The sequence below is a fragment of the Labrus mixtus genome, chromosome 24, assembly GCF_963584025.1.
Source record: "Labrus mixtus chromosome 24, fLabMix1.1, whole genome shotgun sequence".
Classification (NCBI taxonomy): Eukaryota; Metazoa; Chordata; class Actinopteri; order Labriformes; family Labridae; genus Labrus; species Labrus mixtus.
The window spans coordinates 6357669-6374012 of record NC_083635.1 but is presented as its reverse complement, the minus strand read 5'-3'; the positions used below and the strand labels follow the sequence as shown (position 1 = coordinate 6374012).

Here is a 16344-nt window from a genome sequence, read left to right as displayed (position 1 = left end):
CAAAAACTCTAATTAAAGTTAAAGGTTTAAAATAAATGCATTATATCGTTTATAAATCACTTTATATAGAGAGGGCGCCCTCTGGTGGTTAGTTGTTGGTTACTGTACTTAAATAATAAATTAATCAGACTGCTGTTTCTTTGAGTAAATTAAATACAGAAAGCTGGATTAAGAGCTTTTACTTTTTAAATTAAATAAAGAAGTTTATTCATATTACTTTATCAAGATGAACATTTAATCTCTGAGCTCTGTGAACAGTAATGTTTAGAAAATCATTTTACCTCGGATTAACTAATTTACATATTAGTCAATAAACTTAAATTGAGGTTATTGTTTTATTTCAACTCTTCAATCTGATATCAGTTTAAATTATAAGTTTTGTTTTAAAAGTGGCTTTACTTTTACCCGGTGTTTAAACAATTAGTTTAACAGGAGAAAACAAGTTCAAAAGTTACCTTCATAATATTGATAAATGTTATCATCATCTTACTTTGACGATGTTTCCGCTTAACAAACATTTAGCATGAGCATTAGCCCACGTGTTAGCATTAGCATACAGCCCCACGTGTTTCTATTTTGTGTCTTTTCACACAAAACTTTGAATGACTCACTGAGTATCTAGACTTCATCTTTCCTTCCCCGGCTCCTTCTTCTTCCACCTCCTTGATCGACAGCCAGACTGCCCGCGGTCCGCACCGCTTACCTGGTCGAAACAATGATATACACACCTGAGAACACCTGAACACACCTGGCCGTGATTACCGGAAGCTTCGACCGGAAGTGTCGCAGAAAGTTTCTATGGAAGAAATGAAAAAGTTATAAATAAGAGGACACATAAACAACACTAAGTCAAAAATCAAATGTTTTATTGATAAAAAATATTTCTTAATGTAATTTACTTGTTTTTATGTTTTTTTTAAACTTTGAACTCTTGGTAACCAAGCAACACGAGGAAGTCAAACTCGGGTCACCATGGTAACTCACTGCATTCGTTAGCAGGGGACGAAGCTAACCTGTTTTCCGGTCTTTAGGACACTGACTGAATTCTTACCCACAGATAAATTCACTGCTTAATGATGTTTACCTCCAGTTTCTCTCTTCCTTTCCCTGTCGTTCTCCAAAGTGTCTAAGAAGCAGATAAATGAGTGAAAACTTTGTACTGAAGCGCCGAAGTTAGTTTGAGATACTAATGTGTAAAGATGGAGTTTAAAGGTGAAACTGCGCCCTCCTGTGGTCACTCTGTGAATTACTGCATTTGGATGTTTTTTTTTCACCTTTCTTGTTCTAGATACAACAAATTCAAACTGCTTTCTTTGTTTTATTTCTTTATAAATAAATGTGACTTGACTTAATCACAGATAACATATTTTTTTAATTATAAAGCAACTGTTTACTGCTTATGTTAACTAAAATCCATTGTCTGTTAATCACACATGCATGTTAGTCTCTCAAAGAATCTTAAGTGTAACTTCATTGATTGCATATTCTTGTGTACGTTGGAGCATTTCACTACTGAGGAAGAAAGCAGATTGTGTTCCCATGACATATTAGGCAATATATTTTTCTTATTTTCTTGAGACAAAATATTTTGCATCCCGTTCACTGAAAACAAAGCTTCTGTGTCCTGCAGACACCAGGGTCTCCTCAAGAACAGCCACAGTGGTCGACCACCATGGATGGGAGCTTTCCATAGATTATCTGCTCTTTGTGGTTAAAGTACAGCATATTGATGGGCGACATTTTGGTGGGTGTGCAGCAGGGCCCTGCAGTGCCCCGCGGGTTGGCCTTGTTCACCAGGTGAGCTAGAGGACTAACTCTGAGTCCGGGGATTGTGTGTTCGAACCTCACCTGGGTCCAGTGAATTTTAAAGTCCAAATACACCTGGAGAAAATCCCAAAGTGTGAAGGGCATCTGTGGCGTGGTGGATTAGATTCTTAACTCTGAAGGCACGCATGGTGGAAGTGCTGAGAAACAAAGAAACATCATCACAATATTTTCAGAAATTGTGGACAATCAGCTCTGATCACAGTGAATGGAGAGGCCTGTTATTAACAGTCGTGATGGGATTACTAAATCACTCCACTTATTCATCATTTTTTAAGGTACTTGTACTTTACTTTGAGTATTTTCTGCTCCATTTATTTATTGTGATAAAGTTCCCCATGATTATATAATGTAATAGGCTACATATTGGCTTTACTTACACGAAACATGCTGCATACACACACATTCATTATGAATATGTGATGGCTAAAAATAACGACAGCTGTTTTAAAGTATATATTTTATTATAATTAAATGCTTTGTTGTGCTTCAAATGATCTACATGATATTGAAGGTTTTAACTCTTTGTGGCTGTAATGTAACTTCTACACTTTACAACCATAGACTGTAAATATTACAGTATAGCTCACCTGGAGGTTAACAGCCTCGTCAGGTCTGCATCATGCATTCATATTACACTGCTGCCCTCTGCTGGGACTGGGTTACAATTACATCCAACAGTCACTATAACACAAATGTTTCCTCTTTTTAACGATTCAGCTTTTTTTCCACCACATAAATGTGTTGAAAAATATAAATAGTGCAGTTACTTCTGTATAGCATACAGTAGAATGATGTTTCCTCGCTCTGTGCTGTAGCTCTGAGGTAAAATGATTTTCTAAACATTACTGTTCACAGAGCTCAGAGATTAAATGTTCATCTTGATAAAGTAATATGAATAAACTTCATTTATTTTATTTAAAAAGTAAAAGCTCTTCATCCAACTTTCTGTGTTTAATTTACTCAAAGAAACAGCAGTCTGATTCATTTATTATTTAAGTGCAGTAACCAACAACTAACCACCAGAGGGCGCCCTCTCTATATAAAGTGATTTATAAACGATATAATGCATTTATTTTCAACCTATACTTTTTAATTAGAGTCTTACTTATAACCATTTTAAAAAATGCATAAAAACAATTGTGAACAGCACTAGATTTAAAAAGTGACATTTAGATCCAGTACAGCAAGTTTTTTCTTCTTGTAATCTCTGTGCAAAAGTTTGCAAATCCCCATGAAAGTTGAGTGGACGACTCGAGTTAGCAACTTTTGATCTACAGGTGTGCTCGAGAAAGGAAGCTCACCAAAGAAAAGAGAGCGAGAAACATCTGTAGCGCCCATCTGGTCTAACTGATATATTCAAGCTCCCTTTACAAAGAGATGGAAAGACATGAGCTCAGAGTTGGGAGGGAAATGTCAGTGTTAAAATGGTTCTGTGAAATTTGAAATCAAGACCACTAGGACAGCATACAGTAAATACAGCACACAAGGTGTCGCCTGTCTGATGTCTTGCTTGCTACATTGAGAGGCTATGCATTGCATTCATCTTCTTCCCATCATCAACCAGTAGTCCAACATCACAGAGTTCTCAAAACAAATAAGTTACATGTGTCAGATGGGTGACTGAGGCCTTTGATCAGTTAGTCGAGTGCAGTCTCCATGCAATACGTGAGCTCGAGTTCATGTGTCTAGAAAACTAAAATGACTCATTTCTGGTCATGCAGTTAAGTACATTTACATGTGTGACGGTGGAAAAGCGGGTTTCTGCTGCGTCGGGTGGATGGTGCTCGTAAAAGGCTAGAGCAGGCTTAGAAAGCTACGGCTATCAGAGGCTGAGCTGTGAGCCCAAAACATGGATGAAGGAAGACCTAAAGTATACGATCAAATACTCTTCAGGGATGGTCAGAAATCCTGGCAGCCTTAAGAGCAGCCTTCCTGTTCTGGACGTTTACCTTTCAATACACTTTTAAAGGAGGTTTGGGACTGCAGCAGGCTAAACAAACGAGCTGCACTGAAAGTTTAGGAGGTGAAGATCACCAGTACATGGTGTGTAGGTGCTACAAATGTTCTTGTGAAGTTTTTGGACATTTATTAGTTCCTTTTTAACAAATGTAAAAGGCCAATTTAGACTCGAGAATGGATATTTTCCACTCCTTATATTGTGTCTCACACAATGTTTCCTTTGCAACAATATATGACATTTATGCATCATTGTGTCACAGTAATATTAAATGTAGGAAACATTCAAACTCCCAAACCTCCTTTAGATAAATGTCCTTTAAAAGCGAGCCCCATGCCAGTGTACTCTTGATATGATGCAGTGACTTGAAAAAGGGAATTCTACGTTACAAATCTACTACATCCACAACTTGCATTTAAAAGGTTTTCCCATCACTTAACAATTAGGCTTGACATCTCTTTGTACCATTTTTTACTCAGGACAAAACTTATATTAAGATATTAATTTAAATTTTACTCTAGACTCAAGTTTTTAGAAGTCAGTTTATTAATTTGTATGAATAAATTCAATTTGAATGCACAAATTACATACTTTGTATTTCTTTTTAAGATTGTCCCATTTTTTTGGGAGGTGACACACTGCCAGCCAGGCCCATGGTCTCCAAAATAGTTTTTATTACAGAGAGAAAACAACAGAAAAGGGAAATCATGTTAACACAGGGTTATAAATTGACACACATCCCTCAAAAATAATAATTGATTTTGGATGCCCTATTTTGGATTTAAAAAAAAGAAAAGTCAACAGATTGCATCCATGTGACAGCATTTACTGGGTGTCTTATTATTGTGGGCTTGAAATAGGATGAGGACTAATTATAGCCTTAAGTACAAGATGGTCAAATGGCGATAATATAGCCGATTGTTTTCCTTAATGTTTAATGAAATAAGGATTATAAAAATGTAGTGTTTCATTAAACACCTGATGATCCTCCAAAAAGGATGAAGTCAAAAGATTAAAATAACTGAGTCTAAACATCTATAAGACCTAAAACCTGGAACATAATAAAACATTAAGAAAGCTTTGAGTCTCCTACCTGAGCAGGAAGACGGCCACCGACGGGGGATCCTCCTGGAAGACGTCAACAGAGTTCCTGTTGGAGAAGAAAAACACATTTTAGTTCATCAAGTTAATAAAACTCAAAAAATGTTTGTGATTATACAACATTGTGATGATTGGAATAAACCTGAGTTTCATCATTCACTGTAAATTATCTGTGTTTAACTTCACTTTAAGGCTTTTCTATGAGACTGAAGCAAACTTAAATTCAAAGTTTAAATGTAGAATATAATATAGAAACATGAAGTATAAGGTCTTAAGAAACATCTTTACCATACATTAACTGTCACAAAACAAAAACTCTAATTAAAGTTAAAGGTTTAAAATAAATGCTTTATATAGAGAGGGCGCCCTCTGGTGGTTAGTTGTAAAGTTTATTTTGCTTTGTAAATCCAGTCCTTATTTGTCTCTGCAACCTTCCCAAAGCAATACATTAAGTTTTAGCTTCTCACTTTGTGATCTTAAAATAAAGAAATAATGCAACAATTTGATAATCATATCTGTTTCCCGTCCTTCAGGTTGAAAATGAAAGGAAAGGAGTCAGGTTGAATGAACTCTTGAGGTTAAAGACATCTTATTAGAACGAGCAACTCAACTAAGTGAAAGGCTGGATTCATTTTTCTCTAAGTTCAACAACCCAGCTGCTTGACTGCACCGCAAGAGACCGGAGATCACAAGTGTTGACTGAATAATTATTCTGGGAGCAGTCCCTCCTCCTTCTTGACTCTGTGCTGCTCAGAGAAAACTAAAGTGGAGGTTTTATCCCGGAGGATGTGGTAAAATCACATAAAAACAAATGTAAAAACAAATAAGGGGGAAGATGCATTCACTCTCACCAGAAGATTCTTGTATTTTAGATTTTAAAAATGTGAAATTAATGTTCTTCTCTACAAAAATGGAAAGAATTATGACTTTGACGGGGATCGTGTGTTCGAACCTCACCTGGGTCCAGTGAATTTTAAAGTCCAAATACACCTGGAGAAAATCCCAAAGTGTGAAGGGATTAGATTCTTAACTCTGAAGGCTCCCATGGTGGAAGTGCTGAGTTTGAGTCCCGCTTCAGTGTTTCAGTACAAAGAAACATCATCACAATATTTGATAGTATAAAGTTGCTGATGTGGTTCATTCACGTCTAACCAGCTCTTATGTTGATGGAGAAACAGCGCCATCTGGTGGGAAGGTTTGTTCTTACACGTCTTGGTCAATAGAGGACTCGTTAGTCTTAGAAAAAGATGCAGGTGACTTTGATTATGACAGACAAAAAGGATGTGTGGCCCTGAATGCATCACGTGTTTCAATTACGTTCATGTGACATAAAAGTGTGTTTCTCTTTTATACTTTTATAATGTCGCTTTTAGTTCCACTGATGTGAAGCCTGCAGCAGCTCAGTGCACATTAATGACAACTTCCTGCAACAATATATTTTAGATCCATATTATAGTTTTCATTTTGCGTCACAATTTAAAGTAATTATAAGATTGTTTTTCTTTCTTTTCCGCCACACATGTGGAAAAATTGATGTCCTGCTCCTCAACTCCCCCATGTGGTCAAAACACAACACAGCATGCACACATAAGTCTATTTTAAAGTACTTTTGATGCATTTAAATAAAATGTAAGCGTCTTCTTCAATAGTATTTCCTGTATGTATTTTTTTTTCTTTTTGCAGAGTTAAATCCACAAAACACGACAAACATCGTAAACAGATAAATGAGATATTCCAGAAATGCTCTGACAGACTGCAGTTTGATTCTGATTCACACAGAAGACATTCTCACATTATTTGACACACATGTAAAGGGAACTCGGGGTCAACAGTGCCGCCCTGTGGACAAAGCAGCGCATTACATCTTGGATCTCACATTCTCATTTTTAAGCTCAGAAAGTTTTACATTATTTATAATGACTCCTCCCTCCACTTTTTTCTGTCTTTCTTTTCCTTTCACTCAGCCTCTTTTTATGCAGCGTGCTTTGTTTAGTTCGACATGTGGGATAAATAATGTTTGTTACCTGTAACGATGACGTAATTAATGACCCAAATACTGAAGTAAAAAATGTTAAAAACAGCGCTGACATAAAGCAGAGAGAGGAGAATCACATATTTGATGTCTATAAACGTCGTTATTGTTAATGATTGATGGTAACATTTGCATTGTTTACATACAAAAATAAATAATGTTAAATATTTTTGAGGTTTTCAGCAGACAGATCATGTTAAATATATTTATATACAGACGTGTTGATGTTTCTCTGTTAAGGCATGAAATGAGCAACGAGGTCACAGCTATCTACTGCATCAAGAGAAGAGTAACACATACACATCACAGGACGTCTTCTTTGAATGTTTCAGTACTATACGTTTGTTTTGTGCTGCATCTTTTAGTGTGTCTACTGTGAAAAGCTGTATTTAAATCAATGAGAGACTTTTATTCAGTCAGTTCTTGAGGACCTTGTAGTTTGCGTTGAATGTGGCGCCCTCATGTGGACAAAGTTGTGTATTACACCTTCGATATTGTCCGTCACACATCATGGCCTGTACTTATCAGTTAATTGGTTTCATTTTTCTAAATGTAAGAAATGTACCTAATGTACCCCCCCCCCCCCCCCCCCCCCCCCATTCTGGCTTTATTTGTCCTTTCACTATACTTAAGCACCTCTAATTATCTCTTTAAAAGTGGCGAGACATTACTTTATGTCTGTTACAAATTAAGCTTATCTGCAAAATATTAACATCAAAAGTAGTCCTGAGCATTGATGAATAAACGCTCAGTGTTTCTAATCATCACAGATTGATGACAAACAGTTGATGAGCTGCTCTGTCATAAATCTCAGTCCACTAGTCGGACAGTTCAATGCTCCTGTTTTCATCTGATCTGCTGTTACATTCTGTTACAGCTAATGATGGTAATGATTCTTCTAATGATGCTGATCAATACCACTGATGATAAAAGCTGTGATGTGTTCACTGTCACTTCAGAGCAGTGATGTTAGATCAGCAGCGTGTGTGTGTTTCTTCTCCATGCGTCTTGTTTCTGCTGTGATCTAATTTCACCACAGGGATCAATAAGTTCATCTCATCATCACCGACAAGAACTACCATTCATGTGAGGATGGATATTAGCTGTTGCCCTATTTTGTCTTATAATAAAAAACAATTCTTTAGCTCACACTAGATTTTATGTTGAGTGTTTAAAGGCATGGGAAATAGCCTGAAAATGTATTTTCTGATTGTATATATTTATATACAGTACATAGTGATACAGGATGGTGGATGATTGGTCAATACAAAGACCAACCACTAGGGGGAGCCTCATCCTTGTTTACATAGAGAGCTGCCTGAGGGAAGATGAACAGGAATAAAACCTCACTTTGTCATAAAAAATGATCATTTGAGAGTAAAGATTCCACATTAAAAAGAAACCTGATTATAAAGGACTTATTAGTGAACTTTTCAAAGGTAGAAGTTTGATTTAAATCATTATCACTCAATTACAAACAAAGCTGTTCATCCAGAAACAGAAGGGTTTCATTTGCATTTCAAAGCAGATCTGAGGAAAGTATATATGACACACTTTATGCATTGATGTAATGTAATCTGCAACAATACATCTTCAATATGTCTTCATTAACATGTGCAAAGTTACCTGTCTCTACAATGTAGCAGCACAGAAGGATATCAGGTTAAACTTTAAACTTCTAAGTCGACCTTTGTGATTTATTTCAACAATCAAAGGTCTTATTTAAAATATTCCTGTTTACGATCTGAGTCTATATTTAACTCAAATACGAAGAAAACTTCAATCAGACACACTTTTAAACACTGTGAAGATTAACAACAAGGCTAATGCTAAGGCTCACGGTTAATCAGGCTGTCATCAGCTGTTTACCTTCCTGTCACAGCCTGCGAGTTGATAACATCCACATCTATCCGTCGAATAGTTCCTCTGTGCTCAAGTCCAATAACAGAGACATCTGTGGAAGTCTCTTTTCAAATCCTCTTTCTCCAGCAGCGTCCTCCTCACTAAGACGACAGGAAGCGTGTGTGTGTGTGTGTGTGTGTGTGTGTGCTTACTAACTTACTCGATTTTTTTTTGCTGAACAAAGTGCAAGGACATCATGATTTGTAGGAGTAGTACTTTCTTTAATTAACACAATAATCAGTAAGTCACACTGTTACTCTACTGGATAATGTAAATATAATTTAGAACAGAGAATAATCGTGACAGCATTGTTTAACCTACAGCACAGAAGTCAATTTAACAAAAGGGTTTCCATTTTCACTATCTGAGAATCAAGTTCATTGACTAACCAATGAAAGGTCTCATACAGAAACCAATACTTAAAGAAACACTAATCGTAGAAGAAGTCAGTTCTGTGTATAAGTAAGCCTAGATAAATCTTTACAGCTAGCATTATGTCACAGGTATGGCAATTTAAAACATCCAGGACAAAGAATAGCTATATATACAAATTAAACCACAGAAAAACATGCAGAAAAAAACATGCATAACAGATAGCTGAACATAGTTCAGAGTATTGGATGTGTCATAAGCACAATGCCATGAAGAGGCATTACTTTGGGCCCACGCTCAGGTGCCACACTGACACACAGTGCCAGGAGGCCAGAACGCAGGCGCTTCTTCAATGTACTAAAAGGTTCTCCCATCAACAGCACGTGTTATTGTACAAGTATTCATGATCAGTACAATGGGACACGTTGGACTGGAAAAGAACCTGTGGGCTTTATGTAGCTGGCTTGTGATGAACTGTATGACGAGCTTACTTTATAGAATCCCCTGATGGCCACTTTTCTACTACATATAAATACTCCTAACATTTCAATCTGGCCACATATCAAGAACTTTTAAAGTCAAATATTGTTTGAAACATTTGAAAATTCTGCAGTGAGAGGTTAGGTAGTGTAATGTCGACTTGACAGCATCAGAACGATTAAACAGTTGTGTCTGGAAACCAGCCAGCAGGTAGAGAAACTTTACCAGCTGTAGTTATAATTCTTAATCTTCTCATTTTGGATATTTTGTTGTCTCTATATACGTCAAATTTTTAAGGCAACATTTGCAAAGTATGTTCAAAAACGCCAGATAGTGCTTAGGTATTCATTCAAAATGCCCACCATGGGATACAGGATTTATCTCAATTTTAATATTTAGTAAACATGGTTGGGGTCTGTCCACTTAATTACATGATTCCTTAATGATTAAACAACAAATGTTCTATTATATTAAGCATTCAGTTTAAATGTATTTAATTGGATATTAACTTCCTAAACAGAGAAGTATAAAGAACTTAAAATGAACGGACCCCAACCTCCATGAACCAGTTCACCTAAGCATACTCATGTGATTTCATTGGAGCCCCTGTAAAAACATTAGCCAGCTTCAAACCCCCAAAAAAAAGCGCAGATAAACAGGTTGTGATACCTAAACAAAGTAGGCAGACAACTCCCTTTGTTTCATAGCAAACGTGGAATAATTGTCTCAAAGCAATTTCCACAAGATTCAAAGTCGGAATGCCTCGACTGGAACGAAGCCGTTGTCGACGCACTTCCTCATTTAGCAACAAAACAGCGAGTGTTTGGTAAATACAGATCAACAAGTCCATGTACTGTATATAACACCAGCGACTTAGTTAATGATACAATTTGTATCAAACAAGGTTTTCTCTGTCTAGCATGGATTCAGCTGGGATCTGCTACAGACAACACTAGATGCTGTTCAACAAAAGCAAAGTAATAAGTTAAATATATTTACATATTTCTACATGTTTGATTGACTCGTGTTCTGATGTTCTCTGTCTGTAGCAGATACCAGGGTTGACCCAGAATAAAGGGCCAGAGAGAGAGAGAGAGAGAGAGAGCGAGAGAGAAAGAGAGAGAGAGAGATGTCCCTTACTAAAACTAAGGTACACACGACAGGGTCACCCATCTCTACAGCTACAACTCTGAACAATACTGACGTCATCTTCAACAAGACGGCCATCTTTCAGACACTCAACACACACAAAGAGATAAATATAGAACACACACCTCAGTCAAGTCAGAGTTTGAAAATTGCATGTGATGATGGAGTACTGGAAGTACAAATGAAATTAGGTTTGAATGTGTCTGTGAATATTTCTTTACAGTAATGTGCTAGAAAATCCCAACCATCGAGCGCTTTGCAAATGCACGAAATATGTTCAAACTCTGTTTAACTCGGGTCTTAGATTAAGTAGAGTGCACAGAGGTTTTCAAAGTCTATACTTTTTGATGCCACGTGATTGAAAACGATACTGTTTCATTCTAATAATGACACGAATGGGAAAGTACCAGTGTTTTATAAACAGTCATATCTGAACAAAACGCAGAGAAGAAAGAAACAAAGCAGCGTCTTGATTGGACGAGTTCATTGGCGATGTTTCGGAACTGAATTATGGCCAATACATTTGTACAATTAAAAACGGTGTGAAGGAGTAGTTCAGTCATTTTCAGTCAAAAAAAAAACAAATTACCCACTGGAAAATCTATTTTTGTTGCTGCACTGTTAAATCAGGTATCGACATCATTTGATTTAAGTTTCAAATTCTGCTCTTGTGACATCCTGACACAACATAGAACCTGTGTGGATTTTCCTAACCACTCAGATCCGGCTGTTAAAATGTCGGTGAAAATGTAAACAATCCTTAATTTCAGTCATATTAGATATTTGTGATACCAATTGAGCAAGTGATGAATTAGTTGTAAATATCTACTTAATAAATAAAAAATCTTTAAGTCAGGTTTCATCAAATATTTGCTCCTTCTGAATTTCTTCAAGGTTGATTTGCCGGCCGTGCGCAGTGACTAGAGCTGTATTTGGGTTATCTTCAGCATTTGATTTCCTACAAACTTACGCATTGTCTCATTAATTCCATAAGAATAGAAAAGTTTTTCCTTGCAGATCATCCAAAAGCATTCCTGTATTTACATTTCAACCATGCAACCCAGCGCGCTTCCACCGACTGAAAAGGCAAGTTGTTGTTTTCTTTGTTTGTGATGATTGTTTTTTTTTTCTTTTTGTGTTCGTCAGTATCGCGTTTGGGTTTTCTCCGTGAGGATGGCAGCTGCGAGCTGCTGGGGGTCCGTGACGTGGGGGCTCCTTGCCATCACCCGGCTCACCAGCTCCGAGGGGAAGATGTTACACAGGTTCACATACACCTTCTCCCTCGCGTCCTCGTAGCGGCTGTGCGCAGAGGATTCGGGGTGCATGTAGGAGGGTTGGGCGTGAGAGGGCACTGACAGGTGGGAGCTGTACGGAGGGAGAGGGGTGCTCGATGGGTGGGGAGGGTGAGGAGAGTGAGATCGGGGCGGTGGGTGGTTTAGGTAATGTGTTGGGGATGGGTGCAGGGCTGGGTGAGAGGAGTGGTGTGGGGCGTAGCCGTCCTGCGCCCAGGGAGGGGAATGCCAGGAAGACTGCCGCGTGTCCGGCAGGCTCTGATAGGCCGATTGCTCGTACCTAGATGGAGGTAAATGAGGCTGTCTGTAGTACGAGTCCCACCCGGGCAGAGCTTTTGTGCGGTGGTGATGGTGCAAGGTGGAGAGGTGCTCGTACAGGTGTGAGTCTGACACGCTCTCTGCTCGGGTGGGGGCCAGGCAGCGGCCCAGCGGAGAGCCGGGGGGGTGAGGGTTGGACTGGGGCAGAGAGTGGTAGTCCCCCGGGCAGCTGGAGCGCGCCGCCAGCGGCTGGTGCTGGAGATGAGGGGGCAAGGGGTAGAGTGGGCGCTTTGGGGGGGCGTCAGGTGGAGGCTGATCGTGAGGGCAGGTCGGCCCGCGTGCGACGCTCAGGTGGTAGCTGTGGACCGCGGGATTAGACGTGTGGCTGTGCTGGATGTTGGTGTACTCAGCGGGATGGAGTCCACAGAGATCATGGTTTGACGCGGGGTGATGGGGATACAGTCGACTGTGCGGGTTCGTGAAATGCATGCCGTCTTCAAGTAAGGTGTCAGGAGGACACCCAGGACACGGCCTCTCGCTGTAGGAGTCGCAGCTGCTGCCGCAACTCACGCTGCTCTCGCTCCCACATTCGGATCCCGCTGAGCCCATTGAGCCGATCCGCAGGTCTGAGTCGTTGGGGAAGCGGCAGTCCGGGCTCCGTCTGGACGAGAGGCTCAGGCCCGAGTAGGCACGTGTTACAGAGTAGTAGCTTAAATCTGGAGACTCACAGTGAGGGTAAAGATCATGGCCCGGGGCTGGTAGAGCATGAGGAGTGGGCGCTCGGGGCTGCTGCTCTTGGGGAAGGCTCAGACCAGATGGAGGAGCTGGGGTTAAACCCCCGCTGCAACTACTGCTGCCGCTGCTGCCATACAGACCGCTCTTCTGGCTCTCCAGCCGACTTTTAGCCAGCAGCTTCTCCTCGGCATCACCGTATGACAGAGCGCGGATGCTTGGGTCTGACTGTCTTTTCGGGGCTCCCTTTTTCACCTCAATGCTGCCAGCCGGCACGCTGTGGCTCTTCACGAGGCCAGGGTCCGCCTGGTGCTTTGTGGTGACGCAGGTCTTAGCACTGGCACGCAGCTCGTCAGCCACAGCACGCTGAGGCTGAGCCCCTCTCTCAGGGTGGTAGTATTTACATTTGTGGCCGTAAGTGCACTTCTTTCCTGGAGGAAAAGACAGACGGCGACAGATTTACTACCTAGTTAATATACAGAAGCAACTATCAAACACACAATATGTCAACTTTGATCTGCTTTCTTAAGCTGTACCCCTTTTCTTCAGCTCAATTAGAATAGAAAATCAATTAGTTCATTCATTTTCCTCTACTTGAATTGAAAAATGTAATCTTCACATATATTTGAGATCCTGAATTTCTGATTTTCCTGAGCTGTAAGTCTTAATTATCAACAGAAACTTATGAAACTTATCAAAACTGATAAACAATAATTCAAAATAAGTACATACTTCAGGATCTACTCCAGCCATCTGTGAGACTGGCTGAATTTCTTGATGCTCCACTTGGCTTTCTACTGAGTTAAAGAGCTAGCCTTAGCACTTAGCACCTCTATTAAGTATGTCTTTTGCTTTGATCAATATTGATTCATTATTGTAGCGTTTGTAGGTTTTGGTGCATTTCGGCAGTATCTGTGTTCTCACCGTATGGGCAAGGCTGTTTCTTCTGCTCAGGCATGATCGGCCTTTTCCTCAGGAAGTTGTCTAAGCTGGGGCCGTGACGACCCAGAGGGTCATCTGGGGGCATGAATCTGAAAGGGTAAGGAAGGACACGATGGTTACATGACTTGGACGTGGAGACAGAGAGTGTAAAATTAGCGCTAGTTTTTCCTATTAAGTTCAAGTGAAAATGTCAGCTGTCGTGGCGTTTGTAAAACCAAATGTCAGACAAATGAGTTACCAAAGGGGGGAATTATACGATCTGACTTCAAAGCCATCCACCCCCACTTACTTGTCATTGACAAAAGAGTACATGAGCAGCCGCTCGTCGATGAACTTCTTCCACTCGGGCTTCTCGTTGGCGAGGTCCCTGTAGTTGTCGTTGGAGACGATGATTCCGTCCGACTCGTAGGCCAGCTTGACGATGAAGCGGTCATCGTAGCAGACCACGCGGCGACCTTGGACGCGCCGCGAAGGAGTGAAGACGAGGATCTTCTCCTTCTCCAGGCGACGCAGGATCTCCTGATCTGTGGGGGGGAGAAGGTCGAGGCGACGTTCACAGAGCCGCTTCTAAACCATTTAATAATCTCATTGTTCGCGCTGGACGGCGCCTTGCAGTCACCTGTGATCGGGGCGTCGGGGCGAGACTGCTCCTTCCTCCACGCCGGCACAAACACTGTGATGTCATGGTGGCCGCGCTCAAGGAACCAATCGACTGCAAGCTGGATGCCCTGGCAGGAAAACACTTCCTTGTTGCCATGGCTACAGGAGGTAGTAGAGGCAGAAGGGGATTGTTAAACAATTAAAAATCGGCAGAACTATGCAGAGAAATGGTATTTCAACTGATTGGGATTATTAAAGTCAATTCTGGCGATATTTTCAAACGCTTCTTAAACTTCAAAAACGTCCGTCTTAAAAGCTAAAATGTTATGTGAGTCAGTAACCCTGGTAACTGAAAACAAATATAGAATAACATATAATGCAGAAACATTATAAACACTACAAAAGTTATTTTAACTGGATTTCATTGGTTTGGTTCTTGAAGCTTGTCTAATGGTCGCTGACCTCATGGCGACGTTGCTGCCGTCCAACACGATTGGCCGCAGGTTGTCCTGGTCACACAGGGACTCTGACAGGCACGGCGAGTCCGACCTCTGGCTATCCAGGAGGTCGGAGCATCCACAGGAGGAGGAGGAGGTGGACGACGATGACGACGTGGAGGCCAGCGATGCGGCCTGCTGCTCGCCGTCCGACTTGGTGCCCAGTTTGACCAGCTCTCCCAGTATGTCGTTGATGAGGGTGTCTGGGCCGAGCTTGGACAGAACCAGCCGCACCGTTTCCTCAGAGTATCCCAGCTTCAGGGCAAAGTCCAGCTTCGCCTGGTACTCCTTCCCGCCTGATTCAGGAGCTGGCTCTGCTGCAGCGGGGTTGGATGGAGGCTCAGGTGAGGAGGACTGGACTGGTGTGTCAGGTTCATGTTCTGTTGAGGGCTCAGACGGGGGCTCAGACGGGGGCTCAGGAGGACCCTCAGTGCCCAAGTCTACACACTGGGTGCGACAGAGCGGCTGGTGGGTGTTCTTACTGTGGGTTAACCCCGCTTCTCCTCCATCTGGGTCGAGGGAAGGTGGCGCCGACTCGACCCCTACACCCGAACCCGCTATTTCGTCCACTGAACCCGGCGGAGGAGGCGGATCGACGGTGCCGCCGCTGCTGGAGGTGTCCCCCTGCTCCTCCATAGCAGGGGGCCCGTCAGCGCCGCCAGCCTGTCGGTCGGCCCCTGCTACGTGGAGATATTCCAAGTCCAGCACCAGGTCGAGGACGTGGCCTGCTTCTGCCTCCACATGGTCCTTCTGGCCCATGGATCCGTCACAGACATCCAGCACACCGGGGGTGGGGTGGGGGGGGGGGGGGGGGGGGGGGGGAGGCTGCCCTCTCACAAAGATCGACTCATTTGGGGCCCTGAAAAAGAAACAGAGGATGGAGCGAGTGTGAAAATCCGTCCGTAGAGGCAACAATTGTCGTCAGAGACTAAAAATAATAACCTGAGCTTGATAATGAAGTCGTTATGAAGCTGCTCGCTGTGCAAGCTACTGAAGCAATTTCAAAACCTTCAGTAACCTCAAAGTGTTTTAGCCCCTGAAATAGAATAATACTGCAGGAATTCTCCATTAAACCATGAAGTCATTCAAACATCCAGTCGCCTGAAACCCCCGGGAGATCATTTGCAAAAGTGAGAATTTGCATCTGGGCGGTGTTGTCACATGATGATTTAAAGTCAACACTGACTGTCACTTTAGGAAAAC

The 16344-nt window shown here is 41.4% G+C and overlaps 1 protein-coding gene across 1 annotated transcript; it reads right to left on the bottom strand.

Annotated features, from left to right (window-relative positions):
- Positions 1-9926: 9926 nt before the first annotated feature.
- LOC132959540 (probable ribonuclease ZC3H12C) lies at positions 9927-15930 on the bottom strand. The gene is made up of 5 exons (XM_061032638.1): positions 15107-15930; positions 14664-14803; positions 14334-14568; positions 14027-14133; positions 9927-13533 (listed from the first exon to the last, which is right to left on the bottom strand). Exons 1-5 carry the CDS (start codon positions 15898-15900, stop codon positions 11963-11965), a joined length of 2847 nt encoding a protein of 948 aa, XP_060888621.1. The 5' UTR covers positions 15901-15930; the 3' UTR covers positions 9927-11962.
- Between the last annotated feature and the right edge of the window lie 414 nt (positions 15931-16344).

Excerpts from the sequence above, each read along its gene's own strand:
- LOC132959540 (XM_061032638.1), bottom strand. The coding sequence starts at position 15,900 with ATGGGCCAGAAGGACCATGTGGAGGCAGAAGCAGGCCACGTCCTCGAC. Across the intron at positions 14,804-15,106 it reads GGCAGCAACGTCGCCATGAG|CCATGGCAACAAGGAAGTGT; the intron begins GTCAGCGACCAT and ends TACCTCCTGTAG. Across the intron at positions 14,569-14,663 it reads CCCCGACGCCCCGATCACAG|ATCAGGAGATCCTGCGTCGC; the intron begins GTGACTGCAAGG and ends TCCCCCCCACAG.